Source organism: Chiloscyllium punctatum, chromosome 18 (assembly GCF_047496795.1).
Source record: "Chiloscyllium punctatum isolate Juve2018m chromosome 18, sChiPun1.3, whole genome shotgun sequence".
Taxonomy (NCBI): Eukaryota; Metazoa; Chordata; class Chondrichthyes; order Orectolobiformes; family Hemiscylliidae; genus Chiloscyllium; species Chiloscyllium punctatum.
Window position 1 is genome coordinate 71,825,759 of NC_092756.1, and position 26,307 is coordinate 71,852,065.

Below are 26,307 nucleotides of genomic sequence, written 5' to 3' on the forward strand. Positions count from 1 at the left end.
ATGCTGTATAACTTTATGATTTTGTGACTATCACCTGATCAACTTGCAATATTCTTTTATCACAAAACCAATAAAAAAATATTTAATTATCTTAATCATGGACTTTGTGTTTTATAAATTCCATTGTTATTTATTAAGATTGGATCCACCCTGTACCCATTAAGTATTGTACAAAGTCCAGTGGGTGCCAACTCCTTTTGTCTGTAAAATTCCAACATCTATCTCACTAACTTCCTGAATTTCTGCATGTTGCACCCCTTCCCCCTCTGCCTCTCTCCTTCACCAAATACAACCCCCACCCCGTCATCCCCAGCAGGTGAAAACTTTACACCAGTTTTGAAACTGTCACTCTGTTTCTCTCTGCTGCTGCCTGACTTGCTGAGTATTTGCGATATTTTCTGGAAGAATGTTGGGTTTAATTCGAGGCACTACACTTTAGGAAGAATGTGAGGGACTTAAATAAGGACCAGAAGGACTACAGTTATATAGGTAGATTGGAGAAGATTGAACTGTTTAACCTTAAGGATAAGGTTGAGAGGAGACTTGATAGAGGTGGTCATAGTCAAGGAGGGGTCTGGACTGAGTGGATGGGGAGTAAGTTTTCCCAATGTTGGAAGTGTCAAGATCCCAACTTTATAGATTGATATGGTTGGCAAAATAAACAATGGTGATGCAAGGAAGAACGTTGTAATGTAGGGAGCAGTGAGGATCTGGAATGTCCTATCTCAGTGTGGGGAAGAGATATTTAATCAAGGCTTTGAGGATGGATTGTATTCTTAACAGGAAAATGTGCAGGGTTACAGGGAAAAACCAGGTGGGAGCCACCGGATTCATTGCTCCTTTACATGGCCAGCGCAAAAACAAAGGACCAAATAGCTCCTGTTGCTGTCTGTATTCTATTTCTTTTATTGAAACATGACTTTGAAGGGCCGAACGGTCTGAACTTACTTCAATCCCTTTAGTAATACACCCAATCCACCGCTAGGGGACGTGCGTGACCTCATCCCTCGCTGGGGCGCCTGGGCTCCCCACCCACGAAGAGTCAGGGCCTACGTCTTCAGGACGCTGTGACGCTCAATTGTCCCATGTGATTAAGGGAGTGGGACATCGGTGACGCACTGACGTAGGGTTGCGCTTGGACGTGGTGACGCACTGACGCAGGGTTGCGCTTGGATGTGGTGACGCACTGACGCAGGGTTGCGCTTGGACGTTTTTGACGCGCTGACGCAGAGTCGCCCTGGGACGTGGTGACGCGCTGACGCGGGGTTGCGCTTGGACGTGGTGACGCACATACGTAGGGTTGCGTTGGGACGTAGTGACGCACGGAAGCACGGTTGCCCCGGGAGACTGGCCTAGGTAAACGTCCCGGGAGAGGAGCCGCGATCTGGCGGTAGGTCGCTGGGCACCGACTGTCACCTGAGCCTGGATACGGGGCCTTCGCCCAGGTCAGGATCTCCGTTCCATGATTCCCAGCTCCATCGGCTTCTAATCATCCCCCTTCTGGAATAATCGAAGGAAATCGTGTGGATGTATTTAGTGGGGATCTAGTCAGGCAAATGGGGAAAAGAGGAATTGATAATGGTAGAGGGGGTTTATAATGATAGACTTAGTGAAGAAAAGGTATGGGAAGAGGCTTGAATGCAGCTGACTTAGACCGGTTTCTGCCCCTAATTCCATAATTTATATCCCAGTGCCCTTCATTCCTCTGTTAACTTTGTCCTCTTTCTCAGACTTGCTGGGTTGGGGGCAGATGCTTGAACAATCCCCTCATAACTCCCACCCAGAAAGAAAACACAGTGAATGGGACATAAGAACAGAATAGTGTTCCTTTGGTATTTATTGACTCCTCTTCCTCCAGTCCAGTGAATGAAGCCTGCAGCCACACCTCTCCTGTTTGGTTGTATTTACCCTGGTGTGGTTTTCATCCTGATGTGTGCAGTGCTGGGCATGTGATAATATTTGTGTCTATGTATAGCTGGTACCTAGTTTTGCCTCTCTATCTCTTCATTTGTCCATTGCTATCCTTTCCTTTTGCTTGACCAAGGTTATTTAGTTCTATTCTCATTTCAATTCCAGTGAAGTTTTTGCTTGGGCCAGTTGTGCTTGGGGACTTGTGACCTTGCTCGTCTTTTGCTTTTTTTAAAAGGCCAGGTACATTGGGCGTTACTGTCAAAGCTGTCCTTTATTGCTTATCTCCAATTGCCTGGAAAATATAGTGATGCTCTGCCTTCAATCACTACAATCCATATGGTGTGGGGACACTGACAATGCCTTTGGAATGAGAGTTCCAGGAATTTGACCCAGCAACAGTGAAGAAACAATTATATAGTTTCAACTCCGATGCAGTGTGACTTGCAGCTGTACTTGCAGGTGCCTCCTGTGTGCCAGGTGGCCTTGTACAGTACTAGGTAGCAGACATCACGAGTCTGAACTCCCCCACCAACATTGCAGCACTGTCTCTGAACAGTCCCCCAAATTGTACATTGTTCCTTCTGCATTGCCCCTCTGACACTGTAATGCTGTCTCTGGAAACCCCTCCGACAGTGGACCACTCTCTGAACTGCACTGGGATTAACAATAAATTCCTTCAAAGTGAGTGTCTGCCTCTTATTTTGATTAGGTACCAATACTCCAGGAGCAACATGTCAAAATCATGGATGGGTTCTACTTTCGCCATACTCATCACGAGTTTGGAAGGTGCTGTTGAAGGAGCTGGGTGAGTTTGCTGTGCATCTTGTAGATGGTACAAACTGCTGCCAATGTGCTTCAGTGCTTGAAGGAAAGTTAAAATGAACTGCAAATTCTAGTCCGCCCCTTAACCATTCTTCTTATCAACCATACTCCCTCCCCCAATAAAACTCTTACCCCCACATTTATCATAATCCCTGGTCTCCACCTTTCCAGTGTTTTACATAGACACTGCCTATTCACACTTGCCCAACTCCCCAGTTCTTTGTGGCTTTCACTGTATTTTTGGCCCATCACTGAAGTTCGCCATGAGGTAGAATTAACTAATGATCCCTTAGTGAAGGTGCATCTGTGTAGTAGCAGCAATAATATGACTGAATTTTACATTCATTTTGAGGGAGAGAAGGATGGCCCAGAGACTGTTTTCAAATTTAAATAAGGGCAGTTATAATAGTATTATGCAAGACTGGCTAAAGTAAATTTGAAAAATAGATTAAAGGTAGATCAGTAGATTTAAGTGCAATTTTAAATGTGTGGTGAATGACACCTCCTTGTTCAGATGTTAGACTGAGGTCCAGCTTAGTTATATCTAACAGATATCGAAATAGTGGCTATGGATTATTTTGCTTCCACTTGTGAAGTAGATGGAAACACTTCATTCAAAAAATGGCACCTAAGACAGTGCAACACACTCTCAATACTTATCCGTAGTACTGCCGCTTAGACTATGTCGCACTCTTTCAGTAATGCCCTTCTAAATATGCAGACTTCCTGCAGCTTTAAAAAGTGTACCTTTTCAACTATCCTTATAACATTACAGCATTCCCTCTGAACTGTCCTTCCAGCAGTGCTGAATGCTGAATTGTCTCTCTGACGATGTGACAGTCCCTCTGAACTCCCCCACCAACATTGCAGCACTGTCTCTGAACAGTCCCTCAACTTGTACATTGTTCCTTCTGCATTGCCCCTCTGACACTGTAATGCTGTCTCTGGAAACCCCTCCGACAGTGGACCACTCTCTGAACTGCACTGGGATTAACAATAAATTGCTTCAAAGTGAGTGTCTGCCTCTTATTTTGATTAGGTACCAATACTCCAGGAGCAACATGTCAAAATCATGGATGGGTTCTACTTTCGCCATACTCATCGTGAGTATCACCTTTGCCTCTTCCCATGCAACTGCACCAACAGACTACCTACACATTGACTACTGCGTAATTGGTGCAGGTCCAGGTGGCCTGCAGATGGCGTACTTTCTACAGCAGTCCCAAAGACACTACCTGGTCTTTGAGCGCAGCAACCTCTCTGGGAGCTTCTTTGTACGTTATCCCCGCCACCGGAAGCTCATAAGTATTAACAAGCAATATACTGGGAAGCAAAACAAAGAGTTTAACCTCCGGCATGACTGGAACTCTCTGCTCAGCCATGACGACAATCTACTGTACAAACACTACACCAAAGATTTCTTTCCTCATGCTGACACCATGGTGCACTACTTGAACAACTTTACAAACAGGTTTGACCTGAAGGTTCGATACAACACTGAGATAATGTGGATTGAGGCTGAGAAGCATCCTGAGGCCTGGAATGGACACTACTTCTTTTTGACAGATCAGAATGACTATCATTACAGATGCAGGTAGGTCTTCACCCTAACAGTGTCAGATCATGCTGGTAGTAGTGAGTTTCAGGAAAGATATAAAAGCATTGGAGAGAGTGTAGAAAAACATTACAAGAATGGTTTCAGGAGTGAGGGGTTTCATTCCTGTGGATAGATCAGAGCAACTGGGATTGTTCTCCTCAAAGATGAGATTTGATAGATGTGTTTAAAATCATGAGAAATCCAGAGACAGCAGATATGGAGAACCTTTCCATTGACATAAGGGTTGAGAACCAGAAGAGAGAGATTTATGGGGAGTTCTAAAAGAAGCAAAGAGACCTGCGGAAAAGCTTTCTTTTTTCATAGCCATTGGTTAATATTTCAACTCTGCTGCGTGTGAGTATGGCTGAGGCAGATTCAACTGGGGTTTTGGAAAGAGAAATGAGCTTTCCTGAAAAAAGGAAGTGCTATCAAAATCATTCATCTTGTGCTCATCAGGACAGATTCAAGAATGTCAGATTTCAGAGGGGGTAGCAAGTTATATTGCATGTGAAAGGATGCTGATGATGGGCAAGCTGAGTCTGATATATATAGATTCTGGTATGTCTAAGTGAGCCACATTATGAACTCAACTGATGATCTTAAATGGATATTAATGTAGTCCTTAGCACATTCGGGATTGTTAGGTAAGCACTGTCCAAACATGGAATCATATCCAATGTTGTATTAGTTGAGTTTGGTCAGTGCTGGGTGTGTTGCAAACAGCAGAAGGGATGTTCTGTTTGGTACATTCCACCATTTATTAGGAATAGCTCTTATTTCCAAAGAGAAATTGGTTACTTGTCTGGAGAAAAGATTTGCAGAACCGTGGGGTAAAAGGACCAGGACTTTGTGGGTGATATGGTGGCTCAGTAGTTAGCACTGCTGCTTCACAGTGCCAGGGATCCAGGTTTGGTTTTCACATTCTTCCCATCTGTGTGGGTTTCTGCAAGATGTCCAAAGATGTGCAGGTTACGTAGATTGGCTATGCTCAATCCTTCTGTAGTGTCCACGGATGAGCAAGCTAGGTGTATTAGCCATGGTAAAATGTGGGGTTGTGGGAAAAGGGTGGGGGCAAGATCTGGGTTGGATGGCCTTTGGATGGTCGGTGCAGACTCAATGGGCCAAATGGTCTCTGATTCGATGTCTTTGGGACTAGTTGAGTTGTCCTTATGGAGAGCTGGCACAGACAACAGGCTGAATGTCCCTTTCTGCACTGTGACTATTCTATGTGACTTTCCCACAATGAGTCTACTGGAGAAAAAGAAATGGCTTTTATTGGGAGAGGTTGCTGCAGCTTCTGTTTAAGTACTGGAGGAGGCCAGTTAGCTTGTGGAGTTCATACCATCACCATTCAACAGGACAATGACCGATCTGTATTCCAATCGGATCTACCTGCTTTGGCTCCATATATCTTCATCTCCTTTTCTAGCAAAAGTTGATTGCAGATCTAAAATTATTCAGCTGGTATCTAGTGATTTCTTTCTGGGAGAGATGCCACATTTCCACAACTCCTTGCATGAAGATGTGCTTCTGATGTTTGTTCCTGAACGATTTGGCTCTGATTTTAAAGTTATATTCCCTATGTCCAGACTCTTTGACCAGTGGAAAGATTTTTCTCCCTTTCTATGTTATTGATTCCTTTCAAAATCTTAAAGGCACCACTTAATACATCCCTTTAACTTCTAATTCCAGGAATTATTTCTTCTCTTAGGTGAATTGTTTTTCCCTTACTTGTTAGATACTGTCTCATATTACCCATGCCTTACCAATGTTTTATTATTCCATGGCTTGTTGGTTTTACAAGTAAGAGAAAGTGAGGACTGCAGATGCTGGAGACCAGAGTCAGAAAGTGTGGTGCTGGAGAAGCGCAGCAGGTCACTCCCACCCCCACCCCACATTCCTGATGAAAGGCTTATGCCTGAAACGTTGATTCTCCTGCTCTTCGGAGACTTCATCAGTTTTCTCATCTCCCCTCCATCCACCTCATCCTGGATCCAACCCTCCAACTCGGCACCACCCTCTTGAACTGTCCTATTTGTCCATCTTCCTTCCCACCTACCCACTCCACCTCCCCAAACTATCACCATCACCCCTCACCACATCTACCTATTGCCTTCCCAGCTACCTCACTCCCATCCCCACCCTCCTATATATCCCTCAGCCCCCTTCTCACCCCCCCAAACATTCCTGATGAAGGGCCTATGCCTGAAACGTTGATTCTCCTGCTCCTCAAATGCTGTCTGACTTGCTGTGCTTTTCCAACACCACACTTTTCGACTCTGGTGTTACTAGTAAGGCTAGTATATATTACCTGTCTCTAATAACCCTTGAAAAGTTGGTAGTGAGCCACTGCCTTGAACCATGCAAAATTTTATGTAAGTGTTGTTATTAAGGAAGTTCCAGGGCATTGACCTAGTGACAGTGAGGAAGTGGCCATATTGTTTCAAGTCAGCATGGTGTGTGGCTTGAAAGGAGACTTGTGGATGATGGTGTTCTCATGCGCTGTCACCCTTATAATTCCAAGTGATTGAGCCTGTTATTTTGGATGGTGCTGTTGAAGGATCCTTGATGATTTGCTGCAATGCATCTTGCACAGCCTCACTAATTTAGGCCAGTGGGAGTGGTTGGGGTGGATCTGAATATTCCATCGCAGTCCTGGCTTATGTAAGTTTACACCAGTTTAGATGGTGACTGTAAACAAAATAGAACAGGGTGGAGAGTTTATTGATTTGCCTAGTCATGCAGCTCTCCTTCAACGATCCAGTGTCATGTCTGTCCCCTACTTATATGTGCTCAAAGACAATAAATATCCACCAGTTGATGCTTTTAACCTTAACAATCTATTTACAAATTTTAAGAAACTGATTGAGAAGACATTATCAACTTGTGCCCTGTAGATGGTGGACAGGCTTTAATGGTATAGGTGACTTACTCACTGCAAAATTGCTAGCCTTTTGACCTCCTTTGTCAGTGCAGTAATTATGTCACTGGTCTAGTTCAGTTTCTTGTCAATATAATAATCCTGGAGGTGTTGATCGTGGGTGGAATTCAACAGTGGCAATACTGTTGAATAACATTGGGAGATAATTAAATTTTCTCTTTGGCAGTGATCATTGCCTGACACTTTGTATAGCACAAATGTTGCTTGGCATTTCTTAGCCCAGATCTTAATATTGTCCAAGTTCTGCTGCATCTGAACATGGACTGCTTCAGTATCTGAGGAGCTGTGAATGTTGCTGAATATTGCACAGTCATTGATGTACATCTCACTCCTGCCAAATGATAAAATAGCTGAAGATAGTTGGCCCTTGAGGAACGTCTGTAGAGATGACCTAGAGCTGAGATGAATGAACTGTAACCACCATGGTTCTCTTTCTTTGGACTAAATATGACCTCAACCAGTGGAGAGTTTTGTTTAGATTAGATGACCTACAGTGTGGAAACAGGCCCTTCGGCCCAACCAGTCCACACCGACCCTCCGAAGAGTAACCCACCTCTGACTAATGCACCTAACATTACGGGCAATTTAGCATTTGTTCGTGATTCCCACTGATTTCTGTTTTGCTAGGGCTCCTTGATGCCACACTCGGTCAAATGAAACTTTGATGATGTCAAGGGCAGTTGCTGTCATACCACCTTGAGTTCAGCTCTTGTCCATATTTGGTGAGGACTTTGTTTACATTGGAGCTGAATAATCCTGGCAGAACCACTTAGTGGCTCAGTGGTTAGCGTTGCTGCCTCACAGCACCAAGGATACTGGTTCAATTCCAGCCTCAGGAGACTGTCTGTATGGACTTTGCACATTCACCCCAGGTCTCTGGGCTAAAGATGTGGATTGGCCACGCTAAATTGTCCATAATGTCCAGGGATGTGTAGGTTACATGTAGTAGCCAAAATGCTGGGTTACAGGGATTGGTTGGGGGATGAGTCAGTGTGTACCTCTTGGACCAGTTGGCCCATTTCCACACTGTTAGGGTTCTACGCTGAACTGGAATTGAGCGACTGTCGGCAGGTTATTGCTGTGTGAACGCTGCTTGTAACACTGGATATGATACTTCCCATCTCTTTGATTGAGCTTAGACACACTAATTGGACTTTGGACTAGTGGTGCTGGAAGAGCACAGCAGTTCAGGCAGCATCCGAGCGGCTCTCTGCCTTTATTCCTGATGAAGGGCTTTTGCCCGAAACGTCGATTTTGCTGCTCCTCAGATGCTGCCTGAACTGCTGTGCTCATTCAGCACCACTAATCCAAAATCTGGTTTCCAGCATCTGCAGTCATTGTTTTTACCTACTCTAATTGGACTTGTCCTGTCCTGCTATCTGAGGGTACTATTGTTGGAATGTTGTCAGAGCCTATTGCCTTTGAGGTATCCAGCATCTTCACCTGTGTCTTTTTCCTCTGGAGTGGATCATATTGGCTAAGAACATAAGAACTAGGAGCAGGAGTAGGCTGTCTGGCCCTTCGAGTCTGCTCTGCCACTCAATAAGATCATGGTTAGTCTTTTCATGGACTCAGCTTCACTTACCTGCATTTTCACCATATCCCTTAATTCCTTTATTTTTCAAAAAAGTATGTACCTTAGCTTTAAACATGATTGCTGAAGTCAACTACTTCCCTGGGCAAGGAATTCCATAGATTAACAACCTTCTGTGTGAAGAAGTCCCTTCTCAGTTCAGTTCTAAACCTGCTTCCTCTAATCCTCTAATCTTGCCCTCTTGTCCTAGTTTCACCTCCCAGTGGAAACATCCAATCTATTTCTATTTTATTGATTCCCTTCATAATTTTATATGATTCTATAAGATCACCCCTCATTTTTCTGAATTCCAATGAATATAATCCCAATCTATTCAGCCTCTGCTCATAAGCCAAACTCCTCAACTCAGGAATCAATCTAGTGAACCTCCTCTGCACTCCCTCTTGTGCCAGTACATCCTTCCTTAAGTAAGGAGAACAAACCTGCACACTGTACTCCAGGTGTGGCCTCACTAGCACCTTGTAAAGCTAAAATGAGAATCTGTGATGCTGGGGACTTCTGGAGGCGGGCCGAGGTGGCTCGTCCATGTAACCTAGATGCCCAGATGTAAGGGAGACTTTGCAGGTTTGTCAGGGCTGAATATGCCTTTGTCGTTTCCAGTGGTTGGGTTGATCCTGATTGGTCTATCTGATGTCATTTATTTTTAACTTTTCTGTAGTGATTTGACATAATGGAGAGACTTGCTAGACCATTTCAGAGAGCAGTGAATACTCAGCCGTATTGCTGTGTGCCTGAAGTTCTATGTGGACCAGAACAGGAAAGAATGGCAGGTTTCCTTCTCCAAAGAACTTTAGTGACCCAGATAAGTGCTTTTATGGGAGGCAGTGATGATTTCATGGTTACACCATTTTTGAGAGATTAGTATTAAATTCCAGAAATCCTCATTAACTGAATTGAAATTCCACCAGCTACCGTCATGGGATTTGAACCTGTAACCCCAGAGTATCAGCCTGGACCTCTGGATTACTAGGTCACTGACATAATTGATATGCCACTGTTGGCTGCTGACTCCGCAGAGAAGCAGTTATAATTGAAGGTGTGTCTAAACTGTTCACTGCAAAATTTGAGAGAAGGGAATGGGTTCACCCACCCTCAGTCTTTCTTCACCCTCATATTTTCTGGGAAGACTTGTTTTTCTCACACAGCTCCATACATCAATTTGGCTAGAGAACCATACAGCGTTGAAAAAGCTAGTGAAAGAAATGCTTTTATTTATTTGTACATTTCATAACCTCAGACAATCCCAAAATGCTTTACAGACAACCTTTTGAATTGCAGTGCCTGCTGTATGTTGGGAAACAAGCTGCCAGTTGGTGCATAGCAAGTTCCCACAAACAATGACATAGTAATGAACAATTAAGGCATTTTAGCAATATTAGTAGAGGAATAAATATTACAGATGAATTTGGAACAAAAGTAAGCCACTCAGCCCCTTGAGCTTGCACTATCATTCATTATGATATTGGCTGTTCTGGATTTCACATTCCCATCATCCTCTACATTGATTCTTGTTAGGCAATGGAATCAATCTACCTTCATCTTTAGAAATACTCAATGATTCCAACTTCACTGCCTTCTGAGACTGAACTCCAAAGTTGCACAGCCTTTGTGTGATAAAATGTCGCCTCCCTAAAAGGGAGACTGTGTGCAATATTGGCCAATGCATCAGAGCAAAGCTCCCCTACAATTTGAATAGTGAGATGGCATCTTCTATATTCTCCTGAGGGGGCAGTACTCTGACAGTACAGCACCTTGAGGCCATCACTGGATGCTACCCAGTGAAGCATGATTGATTCCTTTCACATTGAGAAAGGGATGCTGTGTTTTGTGGTCCTGTACAAGAATGCCTTTAGCCTCAGTCAGTTTTTAAAATTTATTCATTTTGTGGGATGCAGGCATCACTGGATGGCCAGCATTTATTGCCCATCCCTAGTTGCCCTTGACAAGGTGGTTTTGAGCTGCCTTCTTGAACCGCTGCGGTCTACCTGCTGAGGGATGACCCACAATGCGATTAGGGAGAACATTCCAGAATTTTGAAGCAGTGACCATGGAGGAACAGCAATATATGGTGAGTGACTTGGAGGGAAACTTGAAGATGATGGTGTTCCCATATATCTGTCATTCTACATGGAAATTGTTGTGGGTTTGGAAGATGCCCAGAGAAAAGACCTTGTCTATTTACTCTATGCATGCCCCTCATGATTTTATAAACCTTCGTAAGGTCACTCCTCAGCCTCCAACCTCCAGGGAAACAGTCCCAAGAACAAACCACGACAAGCAGACCAAACACAGCCAGAAACCCTAACCATCTTACCATACATCAAAGAAGTTTCAGAAATGACAGCCAGACTACTAAGACCCCTTGGAATCCTATTAGCACACAAACCCACCAACACTCTCAAACAAAAACTAACAAACTTAAAAGACCCAGTACAACCCATAGACAAAACCAACGTCATCTACAAAATTCCATGCAAGGACTGCCACAGACACTATGTAGGACAAACAGGAAGAAAGTTAGCCACCAAGATACACGAACACCAGCTAGCCACAAAAAGACACGACCCTCTCTCCCTCGTAGCCCTACACACGGATGAAAAAGAAAACCACCATTTCGACTGGGACAACACATCTATCCTGGGACAGGCTAAGCAAAGACATGTCAGAGAATTCCTAGAGGCCTGGCACTCCAACCACAACGCCTTAAACAAATGCATAGATCTAGATGCCATCTATCAACCCCTCAGAAAACAAACAGGAAATGACATCACCACAAACCCCAGGAACCCCATCCAGGAGAAAGATATAAATAGAAAGCAGGAGACAACAGCTTCGACTTTGAGGTCGCCACTGATGCTGTTACCTAGACAGGTAATGAAACGTCTGGATATCAAACCTACAGCTCAGCGAGCAAACCTACACCCTAAACCTCAACCTGAGCTACAAACCTTGCAAACAGTTCCAGCCTATTCAGCCTCTCCCTACAGCTCAAACTCTCCAACCATGACGACATCCTTGTAAATCTTTTCTGAATCATTTCTCGTTTCACAACATCCTTCCTGTAGGAGGGAGACCAGACTTGTTCACAATATTCCAACAATGGTCTAACCAGTATCCTGTACAGCTGCAACATGACCTCCTAACTCCTATACTTAGTGTTCTGACTGATAAGGAAAAGCATACTAAACGTCGTCTTCGTTATCCTATCTACCTGTGAATCATTTTCAAGGAACTATGAACCTGCACTCCAAGGTCTTTTTGTTCAGCAACACTCCCCAGGATCATACCATTGAGTATATAAATCCCGCCCTGATTTGCCTATCCAAAATACAGCACCTCACATTTATCTAAATTAAACTCCATCTGCCACTCCTTGCCCATTGGCCTATCTGATCAAGATCCTGTTGTATTCTGAGATAACCTTCCTTGCTGTCCATTACACCTCCAATTTTGGTGTCAGCTGCAAACTTACTAATTATATCTCCTATGTTCACACTAGAGGAGTCCAGTACCAGAAGGCATAGATTTTGGGTGAGAGGGATATGATTTAAAAGGGACCTAAGAGGCAATTTCTTCAGGCAAAGGGTGGTGTTTGTATGGAATGAGGAAGTGGTGGGGGCTGGTACAATTACAACATTTAAAAGGCATCTGGGTATATGAATAGGAAGGGTTTGGAGGCATATGCATCAAGTGCTGGCAAATGGGACTAGATCAATTTGGGATATCTGGCTGGCATGGGTGAGTTGGACTGAAGAGTCTGTTTTTGTGCTGTACGTCTCTATGACACTGTGCTGTCTGAGGATCTTTGGTGAATTTCTGCAGTGCATCTTGCTGCTACTGAGCGTTGGTGATGGAGGGAGTGGATGCTTATGGATGTAGTGCCAACCAAGCAGACTGCTTTGTCTTGATTGTGTCAAGCTTCTTGAGTGTTGTTGGGGCTACACCCACCCAGGCAAGTGGGGAGTATTCCATTACACTGCCTGACTTGTGCCTTGTAGATGATGGTAGGGAGTCAGGAGATGAGTTACTCGCCGCAGTATCCCTATCCTCTGGCCTGCTGTTGTAGCCACTGTAATAATGTGGTGAGTCCAGTTGAGTTTCTGATCAATGATCACTCCGAGGATGTTGGTAATGGGGGGTTTCAGTGATGGTAACATCATTGAATGTCGTGGTTAGATTGTCTCTTATTGGTCATAGTTATAGGCTGGCATTTGTGTGGCATGAATGTTACTTGCCACTTTTGAACCCAAGCCTGGATATTGTCCAGATCTTGTTGCATTTGGACACAGATTGCTTCATTGTCTGAGGAGTCATGAATGGTACTGAACATTGTGCAATCGTTGGTGAACATCCCCACTTCTGACCTTATGATGGAGGGAAGGTCATTGATGAAGCAGCTGAAGATGGTTGGGCGTGGGACACTACTTTGAGGAACTCCTGCAGAAATTTCCTGGAGCTGAAATGACTGACATCCAACAACCACTACCATCGTCCTATGTGTCAGTTATGACTCTAATCACCTGATACCCATTGATTCCGAGTTTGCTAGGACTCCTTTTTGCCACACTCAGTCGAATGCAGCTTTGATGTCAAGGGCTGTTACTCTTCCCTCACCTTTGGAAGTCAGTTCTTATATCCATGTTTGAACCAAGGCTGTAAAGCGATCAGGAGCTGAGTGGCCCTGGCCACTCTATCAAGTTTGAGGAGGAGGAAGGAATTTCTTAGCTCAGGGAAGTGCTAACCAGATTTAACACTGAGCTGGGTTGTATCACAGAGTGAAAGTGGTTAGAAAGATGTCAACAGTTGGATGTGTTTTGTCATGCACGTAGTCCAGGATTGTGAGATGCATCAGTTCAGGTAAAAATAAAGTCCTTTAATTTATGTCACTGACTTTGAACCGAACTAGGTTATAGGTGTTGTGAGTACAGAAATACAAGTGCCTCACTGAAGTTGTATAGGACCTTAGTGAGACCACGTTTGGAATACTGTACACCATTTTAGTCTCCTTATCTAAGTAAGGATGTGCTTGACATAGAAAAGGCCATGGAAGTTCACCAGGGTTGGGAGGATTGTCTTACGAGGAGCAATCAAGGAAACTGGGCCTGTATTCACTAGAGTTTTGAAGATTGAGAGATGATGTCATTAAGCATATAAAAGTTTTACAGGGTTGTTGTACATGGGATATTTTCCTGGCAGGGTATCTTGAATCAAAGGTACAGCACTAGAGGAGGGTAAGCTGTTTAAGACCACGGTGAGGAAACATTTCTTCACTCAGAGGGTCTGAAATGATTGGAATTCTCTCCTCAAGAAGTCTGTGGGAGCTCTATTGTTCAGCATGTTCAAGACAGCAATCAGGCATAATCGGTTTAAATTGCAGAACAGGTTCAATGGGTCGAATGGCCTATACATGCTTTTATTTCCTCTAAACCCAAGTCTTCCATAAATTGGTGCTGACTGTAAAAACATCTTTCATAGTTGTGGTTCATGCTACCAGCCTTGAGCTGTAAGTGACTACCATCCTGGCCTCACAGCATGCTTTGTCCTTGGTCTGTGTACTGCCAGATATGTTATTCAAGAGCACTGCTGAGTGATAGAGATTGTCAGGTGAGGGGCACACAGCCCTTTGTTTTAATGGCCAGCTGATCATTCTTGTTTCCCCCTTTCCTTTTAGTGTCCTGTTAGTTGCAACTGGAATGTGGGTGCCCAACAAGCCTGATTTTCCAGGTTCTGAACATGTCGAGGGCTACGAGAGCGTCTCTGTGGATCCTGCCAACTTTGTTGGGCAGACAGTCCTCATCCTGGGCAGGGGCAACGCTGCATTTGAGACGGCAGACAACATTGTTGGAGTGACTAACTTTATCCACATGCTGGGCCGTTCCCGGCTGCGGCTCGCCTGGGCCACTCACTATGTCGGAGATGTCCGGTAAGTCATATGTTGCCTTTAACTCTGCTGTTTGTGTTAGCTTCAATCGTAATAGCTGACCTGATTGAGATTTCAAAGAATCCCTTTCACCTTTCAGTGCTGGGTGTTTTCATCAGTGGGGGGCTTCACCCTTAATTGTACGATTGGAACAGACAGACAGATACATGGACAGATGAATATCACAAAAGGAACAGTGGTCATGTGTCACATGATTGAATTTGGAACATGCTGCATTGGGAACAGAGGGAACCTTATCTGCTACCTTGCTAGATCTCTGTGATCTTCAATTTTTGTGTCTTTTGGTCTCTGGTGATTGTGCCTTCAATTGTTTAACTCGAAGCGTTGGAATCAAAACCTTAAACATATCTACCTGGCTACCCCAAGACTTATATGAATATCTAAATTAGGTGTGGAAGTAGGCCTTTCAGCCCCTTGAGCGGGCGAAAGTGAGGACTGCAGATCAGAGTCAAGATTAGAGTGGTGCTGGAAAAGCACAACAGGTCAGGCAGCATCCGAGGAGCAGGAACATCAACGTTTTGGGCAAAAGCCCTTTATCAGTAATGAGTCAGGGAGCTTTCGGGGTGGCGAGAGAAATGGGAGGAGGGTGGGGCTGGGGAGAAGGTAGCTAAGAGTACAATAGGTGGATGGAGGTGGGGATGAAGGTGATAGGTCGGAGAGGAGGGTGAAGCGGATAGGTGGGAAAGAAGATTGGCAGGTAGGACAGGTCATGAGGATGGTGCTGAGCTGGCAGGTTGGAACTGGGGTAAGGTGGGGGGAGGGGAAATGAGGAAACTGGTGAAGTCCTAATCTTTCAGTCCTTTGAGCCTCTGTAGGATTCAATAAATCTGTTTGTGTTTTGTATTCCATTAACCCCCATAATCTTTGGCTTGTACATAATATTTGATTTATCTTCCAGGAGTGTATCTACCTCCACCTAAATTCATTGCATGTGCCTTCTGAGGAAGAGAGCTTCAAATTAACACGCGCACGCTCTCTCTCTCACGCGTGTTCTCTCTCTCTCTCTCTCTCTCTCGCGTGCGCACTCTCACCTCTGTCCCAAGAAATACAATGCTCCCTGGGTCTGGACTCATCATGACCATCTTGTCAAAAGTGTTCAGGATTTTATGTACTTGGATCAAGTCACCCCTCTCTTTTAAACTCCAATGGAAACAAACCTTGTCTGTCTAATTATTCCTAAGAAGACAACCCACTCATTTATATCTGCTTAAAGCCTACCTCCAATGATTAAGCTTTTAGCCACTGAACTTGATATCCCCATATAATGCTCCAGGTCAAATGCTGTTTGATCTTGCCTGAGCAGTACCTTGGAACATTTTACTGCATTAAAGATGCTACATAAATGCAAGTTGTTGAAAATGGCCTGTTGGTGAAGCAAAAACAGCCAGGATTTTGACTTGAGATCCCCACTAGTTATTGCTACTGGAAGGCTTTAGGTTGGGAAGGAGTTTCAGAATGTAAATGTAGAGCAGATCTTTCTACAAGTGGCACGATCAAATCCTGGGCCCACGAGATGGCCACTAATCAATCCAACAGGGAATTCAGGAGAATCCTCTTTACCCAGAGAGAGGTGAGAATGTGAAACTCACTGCCACAGAGCTGAATAACTTTTAAGAAGAATCTAGATAAACACAGAAAGTAGAAGGTTATGTTGACAAAGTTAGATGAAATGGAGAGGGCAGACTGGTTCCCATGGCGCCACTGGTGCAAGGAGCATGACAGGAGGTTATCAGCTTGACTGCTTCACAGATCATGTACAATGATAGGCTGAAGTAAATCTATGATATTTACAAATAACAGTGGCATAATTGTCTGAATTTCAGTCTGCACAATTTTGTTGCACCAAGTCAAGGGAAGAAAGGTTGAAGTGTTTACATACCAAAAACTTCGAAAGTGGCTGGACCAGTTGGTACGGCTGTTGTTAAATCAATTGTTGGGATCTTTGACTTTGAATATAAAAACAATGTCTCAATTTACAATGTATATTATAATTTCTTATGCCTTTGCCAGACCACACCTGAAGAATTGTGCGCAGTATTAGTTCAGATTTTCTTTGATTTAGATTTCACCATTTGCAGTGCTAGGATTCAAACTCATATGCCTAAAGTGTTTACGTTGTAAGTTTGCTCCCTAAGCTGGTTGGTTTGTTCTCAGATGTTTCATCACCATGCGAGGTAACATAATCAGCAAGCCTCCGGTGAGGCACAGATGTTCTGTCCCGCTATCTCTTTATGTGTCTTGGTCTGTTAGGGTGGGTGATATCATTTCCTGCTCTTTTTCTCAGAGGTTGGTAAATGGGGTCCAAATCGATGTGTTCATTGATGGAGTTCTGATTTGAATATCAGGTCTCTAGGATTTCCCAGGCGTGTCTATGTTTAGCCTGCCCTAGGATGGATGTGTTGTCCCAGATGTGGTGTCCTTCTTCACCTCTGGGTAAGGATACTCATAATCGTTTGTGTGACTCTCTGGTTTACTCGTCAATGCTACTACTCCACCACCTCCCCCATAAATTGGGAAATGGGATTGAACAGGAGAATGATATTGAAGTAAAAGATCAGCCACGGGTCAAGTTGAATGGCGGTGAAGGCTCGAGGGGCTGAATGGCCTACCCTGCTCTATTTCCTTTGTCCAAAGTGATTAAGGATCACTTCGTTTGACCTCTGCTCAAGTAATGTGTCCAGGTTTGAGCTTCACATCTCTGAAAGGATCTCAGTGACTGTGACAGGGATTTCCCAGAATGACGGACTATAGTTCTATAGAGAGACTGGAAAAGCTGGGATTGATCTTACGGCAGTGCAGAGGTGGGGGAAAATTTAGTATAGATGATGAAAATTATAAGGGGTTTGACAGAGCAAGGAGGAAGCAACTACTTCTACTGACAGGAGGAGGGTGCAGATGTAATGGAATTGGCAAAACAATGAGAGAGGCAATGATAATTTATCCTATTCACTGAGTTAGAGAGCAAGATATACAGCAAGGAAGCAGACCCTTCGGTCCAACTTGTCCATGCCAACCAGACATCCTAAATAAATCTAGTCCCATTTGCCAATATTTTCCCCACATCCCTCTAAACCCTGCCTATTCATATACCCATCTAGATGCTTTTTAAGTGTCATAATTGTACCAGCATTCACCACATCCTCTGGCAGCTCATTCCTTTCACTTACCACCCTCTGCGTGAAAAGGTTTCTCCTTTAGGTTCCTTTTAAATGTTTCCCCTCTCACCTTAAACCTATGCCCTCTAGTTTTGGACTCCCCCACTCTCGGGAAAATACCTTGTCTATTTACCCTATCCGTGCAGCACATGATTTTATAAGCCTCAGTAAGGTCACCCTTCAACCTCCGAGACTCCAGGGAAAATAGCCCCAGTCCATTCACGCTCTCGCTGAATCCCAAACTCTCTGACCCCGGCAACATCCTTGTAAATCTTTTCTGAACCCTTTCAAGTTTCATAGCATCCTTCGTATAGCAGTGAGACCAGAATTGCATACAATATTCCAATAGTGGTCTAACTAATGTCCTGCAACTTGAGCTCCCAACTTCTACACTCCAAAGCTCTGACCAGTAAAGGCAAGCATACAAAATGCTGTCTTCACTATTCTATTGACCTGTGACTCCACTTTCAAGAAATTATGAACCTGCACTCCAATTTCTCTTTGTTTAGTAACACTCCCCAGGACCTTACCATTAAATGTATAAGTCCTGCTCTGATTTGCCTTTCTAAAATGTAGCACCTCACATTTATCTAAATTAAACTCCATCTGCCAACTTACTAACTATACCTCTTATGCTCACATCCAAATCATTTACATAAATAATGAAAAGCATTGGATCCAGCACTGATCCTTATGGCACACCACTGGTCACAGGCCTTCAGTCTGAAAGGCAACCCTCCACCACCACTCTCTGTCTTCTACCTTCAAGCCAGTTCTGTATCCAAATGGCTAGTTCTCCCTCTGTTCCATGTTGTCTAATTCTAAAGTGTCCTGCCTGGAAGGAATGTGAAAGCAGTTTCAGTAATAACTTGCAGAACAGAATTAAATAAATCTTTAACAAAATGATCTTTGTTGATTTAAGGGGAAAGGGGAGTGGACGTAAAGCTGATGAGAAAGCTGTTCTGAAGAGCCAGCATAAGCATGATGGGACAAATGTCTTCCTTTGTAACATTCTGTGCTTCTTAAATGAAGGAAAATTTCTGAAAATCTCCTATCCTTTCAACTAAAAACAACATAAAATTCAGACTAGTTGTACGCAGGAAGTAGCTTGGCTCACTGAGCTCTCTTTTATTATTCATTTACTCATGTCATGACTAACCTCTACTTCAATTTATTGTAGCCCTTGATACCCTAAAAATCTGTCAATGCCAGTCTTGAAAATTTAAATAGTCCCAACATTCACAGCATTTTGGAGGAGGGAATGCCGCTACCTTTTGTGCAAAACTGTTTCCCAGCAACATACTGCAATAGTTGAGCTTGAGTTCTAAGATTAAACCTCCCTTGTTATGGATTCTTCCACCAAAAATAAATGTCTATCTAAATGAATCCTTTGAACAAATAAACTCAAAGGAATTCAAAATTGCAATTTTTCAATAACTATGTATATTAATTTATTCTTTGAAAAGACACAGCATGTCAAGGTAGAGACATTTCCACTTGGAGTACACCAACTAACAACTGACAGCTCACTGCCAAGCTTTGTTTAAATATTAAGCCAAGCAGATTGACTTTGATTGGTCAAGATGTTGCCAAGAGAATGGCAGTCACCAATTCTGTTGATTAAAGCAACGACGCCTCTACCAATCATTCCCTCCTCTCATTTGGTGTAAATGTTGTTTTCCCTTTATATTAGTGTTTCTTGAGAATTGTCCTGATAAGAACAAGTTGAAAAGTTTTGATAAACTATATTTTTTCAGCAATGTTCAAGCTCTGTGCTACCAAACAAAGGATGTAAGTGATGCTGGCATTCCTAATTGCCTTAGAACAGAGTAGTTTGCAAGGCCATTTCAGAGAGCAATTGAGAGACAACCACGTTGCTTTGGGTTTGGAGTCACGTCGGTCAAACTTGTTAAGAGCTGCAGATTTCCTTTCTTAAAGGACATTAATATACTTGATGGATTTTTATGATGGTTTCATGCTCATTTACTAAGACTAGCTTTTAAGACTAGATTTTTTTTAGTGATTGAATTTAAATTCCATCAGCTGCCACAGTTGGATTATCTCTGGATTACTGGTCAAGTGCTGTTACCACAACACCACCATCTTCTCATGCACATCATGAATATATGTTTGAGTTTAAAAAGGGGAGTTCTCCATTAGGTCATTATTTCTTGAGCACTTGAATGTACAAGTTCTACCTCCACTGATGAAAGAGGAGATAATTAGTTCTGTTTTACACGTCGTGGTGAGTTGATCTGTCTCTGCTGTTTTATGTGTTGCTGCTTATCATCATTTGCTTTGCTTCCTTAGATTTCGCGAGATCCGCAGATTTGGAAGTTTCCTGAGCGGTTAACCCCACTAGGTGCTTGTAGGTCAAAGAAACCTGGTGCTTTCAGTTCTTAATGTTTCACTCTTGTGTGCTCCTCAGGGCTGTGAATAATGCCATGCTGGATACGTACCAGCTGAAATCACTGGATGGCTTGCTGGAAGGAGACCTGGCCAATATTGCTATTGTACAAGACAGAAAGGGAAAGCTGCATCTAAGACTGCGATTTCACTTTGACAGGAACAATGCATCCCAGGATGTACTCAATGACCAGCGCCTCCTATCAGTGGATGAGGCTGATAACTTTTCAGTGCGTCAGCCTTATGACCGTGTCATCCGCTGCTTGGGGTGGAATTTTGACTTTTCCATTTTTAACAAGTAAGTATAATTGCACTGTCCCTCAAACTTTTAGGAAATGCTGATACCAACTTTTGTTTATCATTTCCTTTATAAAATTTACACACTCAACCTCTGTCTCCAGTATTGCCTTACTTTCATTTCAGAGTTATCATCTTGCCTTTATTTAATCATTCATCCTTTGTCTTATCCTTTCACTTTAATAATTTAGTCCTAAACCTTTCAGGGAGTGAGGACCCAAATGTTCAACAGTTCTTAAATGCCCAACTTTTCTCCATATCCCATTTTTCTTTTCACTTTGTTGATTAGATTAGATTAGATTCCCTACAGTGTGAAAACAGGCCCTTTGGCCCAACAAATCCACACCAACCCTCCGAAGAGTAACCCACCCAGACCCATTTCCCTCTGACCAATGTCCCTAATACTATGGGTAATTTAGTGTGGATTAGTGGTGCTGGAAGAGCACAGCAGTTCAGGCAGCATCCAAATAGCTTTGAAATCGACGTTTCGGGTAAAAGCCCATTCCTGATGAAGGGCTTTTGCCCGAAACGTCGATTTCGAAGCTATTTGGATGCTGCCTGAACTGCTGTGCTCTTCCAGCACCACTAATCCAGAATCTGGTTTCAGCATCTGCAGTCATTGTTTTTACCTCGTAATTTAGTGTGGCCAATTCACTTGACTTGCACATCTTTGGACTGTGGGAAGAAACCAGAACACCCGGAGGAAACCCACACAGTCACAGGGAGAATATGCAAACTCCCCACAGACAGTCGTCCAAGGTTGAAATCGAACCTGGGTCCCTGGTGCTGTGAGGCAGCAGTGCTAACCACTGTGTCCCCCCACACAATTTCCCTGGACCTAAATGATTCATCCTCAGCATTATTCCCTTCCTGACTCTCAAGCTGGCTGTACCATTAAAGTCCTCTCTCCCCACACCCCTGTACACCCTCCCAGCACCTTCCCTGTGTGCGTCACTCATACGCTCCCTTGCCCGCACCTATACACTTTCCCCCTCACACCTACTACTACTTAACATCTGGCCCTTCTGCCTTCTTCGTCCTTGTTCACCCTGGATCCCTTCTGCGAGTTCTTATTTTCTCTCATTATTTGGAAATTGTCAGTTGATGATTGGCCTTGTCACTCCTTTTGCTATTTGTCTGCTTTTTTTTTTAGATATTTTTATAGAAAATTTTAACATGTTTTAACAAGTTTACAAAAGAAAACTAAACAAAAGACCCAAGTATAAACATTGATATACGGTTAAATCTTAAATAAATGATAACCAAAATCTATCAAACAAGAAAACAGAAATACCAAGAGAAAAAAAAAGACAAAACTCAACTAACTACTCATCTAACTTACAACTAAACAGAGTGTATTATTAAAATTCTTACATTATTCAAGAGAAAAAAAAATCCAACAGATAACACATAAATATACATGCTCGGAATGTGTTAACATCAGATCACAACAAAACCTGTATCTATCCAAAACATCCCGAGCATGGAGCATATAAAATTCACAAAAATAAAAGCTCTTTAGTACATTCAGATCAATATATAAAAAAACTATTTATAAATAGTAAAAAAAAGTATAAAATGTATTTAAATGGAGATCTTCCCCCTTATTCCCAGGGGGCATCACTTCCTTTCCAAAAAACCCACCCTAACCTCTCCCAACCAGTGCCCCACCCTTGACCCAGGCACCCCACGATAAGATAAAGAAAATTCAAGTATACTACTGAACTAGAACTAACAGTGAGTACCCTATCCCCCACCCCACCCTCCCCCCATCCACACCAACACCTGGATATATTTGGTAATGTTAATACCATATATGAACATATATGACTATAAAATTACAGTCTCAGCAAATAATAATTAAATATATTAACACAAGATAACAGGGGAAAACAACCCTGCTCCCAAGGACAAAGATAAAATAAGATAAGGTAGCCACCTTCCCCCCCATCTACATTAACTAGACCCCCTGGCCTATATATATAAAATATAAAAAAAAGGGAAAGGAAATTGCTAAGTAAAGGATGAATAAATAAACCCTTCTTCCCACCCCCGGAGATAATATTAAACAGTAAGATAATGAAAGGACAAAAAAAGGGGGGGTGGGTAAACCGGGGTGGGGGTAGGGCAAAACAACATCAATTAACTCATAATTTGTGTAAGAGAGTCCAAAAGTTCCTTGGCCTTCTCCAGTGATCCGAAGTTAAAAACTAAAGCGTAGTATAGTTGGGTAGCGCAAGGAGTATTGAATGTTTAAATCCCTTAAACACTTGTTTGCTTCATCAAACACCTTTCTCTTTCGGACCAAAGCTGGAAAAGTCCTGAAATAAACATAATCTTGGATCCTTTATGAGTCATGGCTTGTGGATCTTTCCCAAGATTTCTGGCGGCGTCCAAGAGTATCTGCCTCACCTTATAGCTCTGCAGCTGGAACAGGACTGGGCAGGGACGCTGGTTCGAGCCGGGCCCGCGTATTGCAACCCGGTAGGCCCATTCTACCCTTACATGGCCTGATCCAGCCTCCAGATTCAATAACTGCAGAAGCCACTGTTCAAGGAACCTTGTAAGCTGGCCTCCTCCTTCCCGTTCAGGAAGGCCCAGCAAACAAATATTTTTTCGACGACCTCGAGAATCGAGGTCGTCAATGTGATTCTCTAAGGTCCGGATTTGCTGCTCGAGAGTCCGGACCCGATCCACGGTCAATTCTGCAATGGCCTCGGAGGTCGCGGCCTTTAGCTCCGCCCCTCCGACTCGGCATTCAATTTCTTCGATGTCTCGGCCGTGCTTTTGTAACGTGGCCGAGAATGAATTCCATCGACTTCGGGGCTCTTCTATGAAAGCATCGATCTTCACATCGATTATTTCCGCGAGGCTCACCACCGTAGGTAAGTCCCCTGGGGCGGCTGCGGACGCCTCTGCTGCAGCTGGGGAAGGTGGGGGAGGGACTCCTGTCTGCTGAGAACTGTGGGCTCCTTTCCCCCTAGTCATTTTTACAGAAGACTGAACTGTATAAATTTAGTACTAAACCACTAATTACATTAAATAAAAATTATTTTTAATTGATTTGGTGAGTGTGGTGGAGGAGGGTGGCCCACTTTGCCTAGGTCTTGGGAGGAGCACTATAGACTCAGACTTGCTGAATCGCCGCCATTTTGGATCCCCCATTTGTCTGCTTTTGAATTAGAAATGCTCCATTTTGTGGGCTCAAATTCCAATTTCATGACTAAACTAGCTGTCAGATAGTACTGCTATAAAAAGGCAGAAAAGCCTCCTTTAACGGGTCAAAGCTGTACCCAGTCTCTTGGCAACACCACCTGTCTGTTAGACCATAACCCCACCATTACACACTGGAGCATCACTGGAGTCATACATTTCACGAAGGAAGATGGTTGTGATTGTTGGAATCTCAGCTTGCAGGAGTTCCTCAAGGCAGCCATCTTTAGCTGCTTCATCAAAGACCATTAGGTCAGAAATGCACATCTTTCCCGATAAAGCATCATATTCAGTATCATTTGTGACTGTCCAGATATCAATACATGCAGCAAGACCCTGATAGCATTCAGTCTTGGGCTGAGAGGTAGTAAGTAATATTTGTGACCATCTCCAGTAAGAAGAAATATCCTCTTGATGCTCAACAACATTGTCGTCACTGAATCATTCACTTCCAATGTCCTGATTGTTAAACTTTTGTGGCTACAAGATCAGGTCTGAGACTGAATTCTATGATGAATTAATCGCTCGAGTCTCCAGAGCCTGTTGACCGTTTACTAGGCACATATCAGGAGTGTAATGGAATACTTCCCGCTTGTCCGGATGTGTGCTTCTCTAACAACGCTAAGGAAATTCAATACCATCCAAGACAAAGCAAGCTGCTTAACTGCACCCTATCCACCACCTTAAAAATTTATTTCCTCCACTACAACACACTGGTGGCAGTATGTACCATATACAAGGGGTAATGCAGCAACAAACCGAGGTTTTTTTGGTAGGATGTTCCAACCCACCAATATTTACCTTCTAGAAGGACAAGGGCAGTAGACACATGGAAACACCACTACCTGCAAACTGTAGACCACCCTGGCTTGCAGCTATGTTGGCATTCCTTCGCTGCCACTGGATTAGAATGCTTTAATCACTCCCTAATAGAACTGTGGGTGTGCCAATACCAATTAGACTGCAGAGATTCAAAAAGAGGAACTTCCACCCCCTTAAGGGGCCTTGCACATGATGTAGATATCACAAGCAAGAATAAGAAGTCTCCGAGTCAGCTCACCTTGAAAGCCAAAGAGCCATCTCCTCTGTTTCCTAAACCTGCTTGGCCTATTTCCACTTGGAAACTTTATTCCATTTCACTTTTTTAAAATGCTTTTTGCTACCTGCAATGATTTGTGAGCTCATCCTGTTGAGATGTGAGGAGACCAGATCTCAGAGCTTTCGAAAGATGACTTGAAAGAAACAGAAAGTTGAAGCTTTTTATCTTGCGCTCGTCAGGATAAGAATGCAAGAAAGTAGACTTTGAGAGGAAGATCCAATTTGTACAAAAGAGGGTGCTGAATGTTTGGCATAGAGATGTAGTTGAATCTATTAATTGTCAATTTTATTTAACAGATTAACCTCAGGTAATAGATTTGAATTGGTCAGGTCATGTCATGATGAGTGCAGAAAGGATTGGCATTCTTCATGACCTTCTCTCAGTGAAAGAAATGCAATGTATACACAAATGCCTTTTGCCTACACTGAGCAGAGCCCTGTGTGTGTGAATGTTTGTAGCCCGTGCAAATGAAATGAGCCATTCATTTGCAAAGAGACTTAAGGGTCAGTGTACAGAGGAACCTTGATTATCTGAAAGACACGAGCGGGGAGCATTTTTTTCAGATAATCGAATGCCGGAAACACTGTTTAGCCAAGCATTGGGACCTTGTGATCTTGTCCAGATAATCTGAAATTCAGATAATTGAATGTTGGATAATCAAAGTTCCTCTGTACATAGGTCATTAGCAAGTGGTGCAAAGAAATGCAAAAGAACTCTTGATTGAAGGTGGGTGTCGAGGCTGGCTTTAGCTGTGTTAACCCTAGTTAGACACAACTTGGTGGATTGGACAACACGCCAACAGTAAGATATATTGGCTTTGGAAGGAAATGCAGCATAGATTGACCAGAATGAAATTTGACCTCAAAAGTTGAAATGATGAGAAATTATTGCACAAACAAAGGTTGAATTCCCTGAAATTTAGAAGGGGTGACCCAGCTGTGGTGGTTTTAAATGGGAAAAGAGGGTCAACCCTGTTTATCTGTTTGAGGGGAATTGAGACCTAGCTGACCTAGATTCTGGATTAGAGTGGTGCTGGAAAAGCACAGCAGTTCAGACAGCATCCAAGGAGCAGGAAAATCGACGTTTCAGGCTAAAGCCCTTCATCAGGAATACAGGAATGTACTCCTGATGAAGGGCTTTTGCCCGAAATGTCAATTTTCCTGCTCCTTGGATGCTGTCTGAACTGCTGTGCTTTTCCAGCACCACTTTGATCCAGAATCTGGTTTCCAGTATCTGCAGTCATTGTTTTTACCCAGCTGACCTAGAGTCAGGCCTTACAGCTGTGAAATTAGGAAATACATGCACATTAATGGTGGTTGAATTTTGGAACA

At 43.3% G+C, this 26,307-nt stretch overlaps 1 protein-coding gene across 5 annotated transcripts in view; it reads left to right on the forward strand.

Annotated features, from left to right (window-relative positions):
* Positions 1 to 1,293: 1,293 nt before the first annotated feature.
* The window catches only part of foxred2 (FAD-dependent oxidoreductase domain containing 2), a 51,890-nt gene continuing 26,876 nt past the window's right edge, over positions 1,294 to 26,307 (forward strand). The window contains exons 1-5 of one of the 5 annotated variants that reach the window (XM_072588467.1): positions 1,294 to 1,390; positions 2,621 to 2,716; positions 3,773 to 4,327; positions 14,537 to 14,788; positions 20,390 to 20,665. In XM_072588467.1, coding sequence (XP_072444568.1) covers positions 2,643 to 2,716; positions 3,773 to 4,327; positions 14,537 to 14,788; positions 20,390 to 20,665 — 1,157 coding nt within the window. In that variant the 5' untranslated portion in view covers positions 1,294 to 1,390; positions 2,621 to 2,642. Of the gene's footprint in view, positions 1,446 to 2,620; positions 2,717 to 3,772; positions 4,328 to 14,536; positions 14,789 to 20,389; positions 20,666 to 26,307 lie in introns of all 5 variants that reach the window. The other 4 variants (XM_072588466.1, XM_072588470.1, XM_072588468.1 and 1 more) reach the window with 4 other exon arrangements.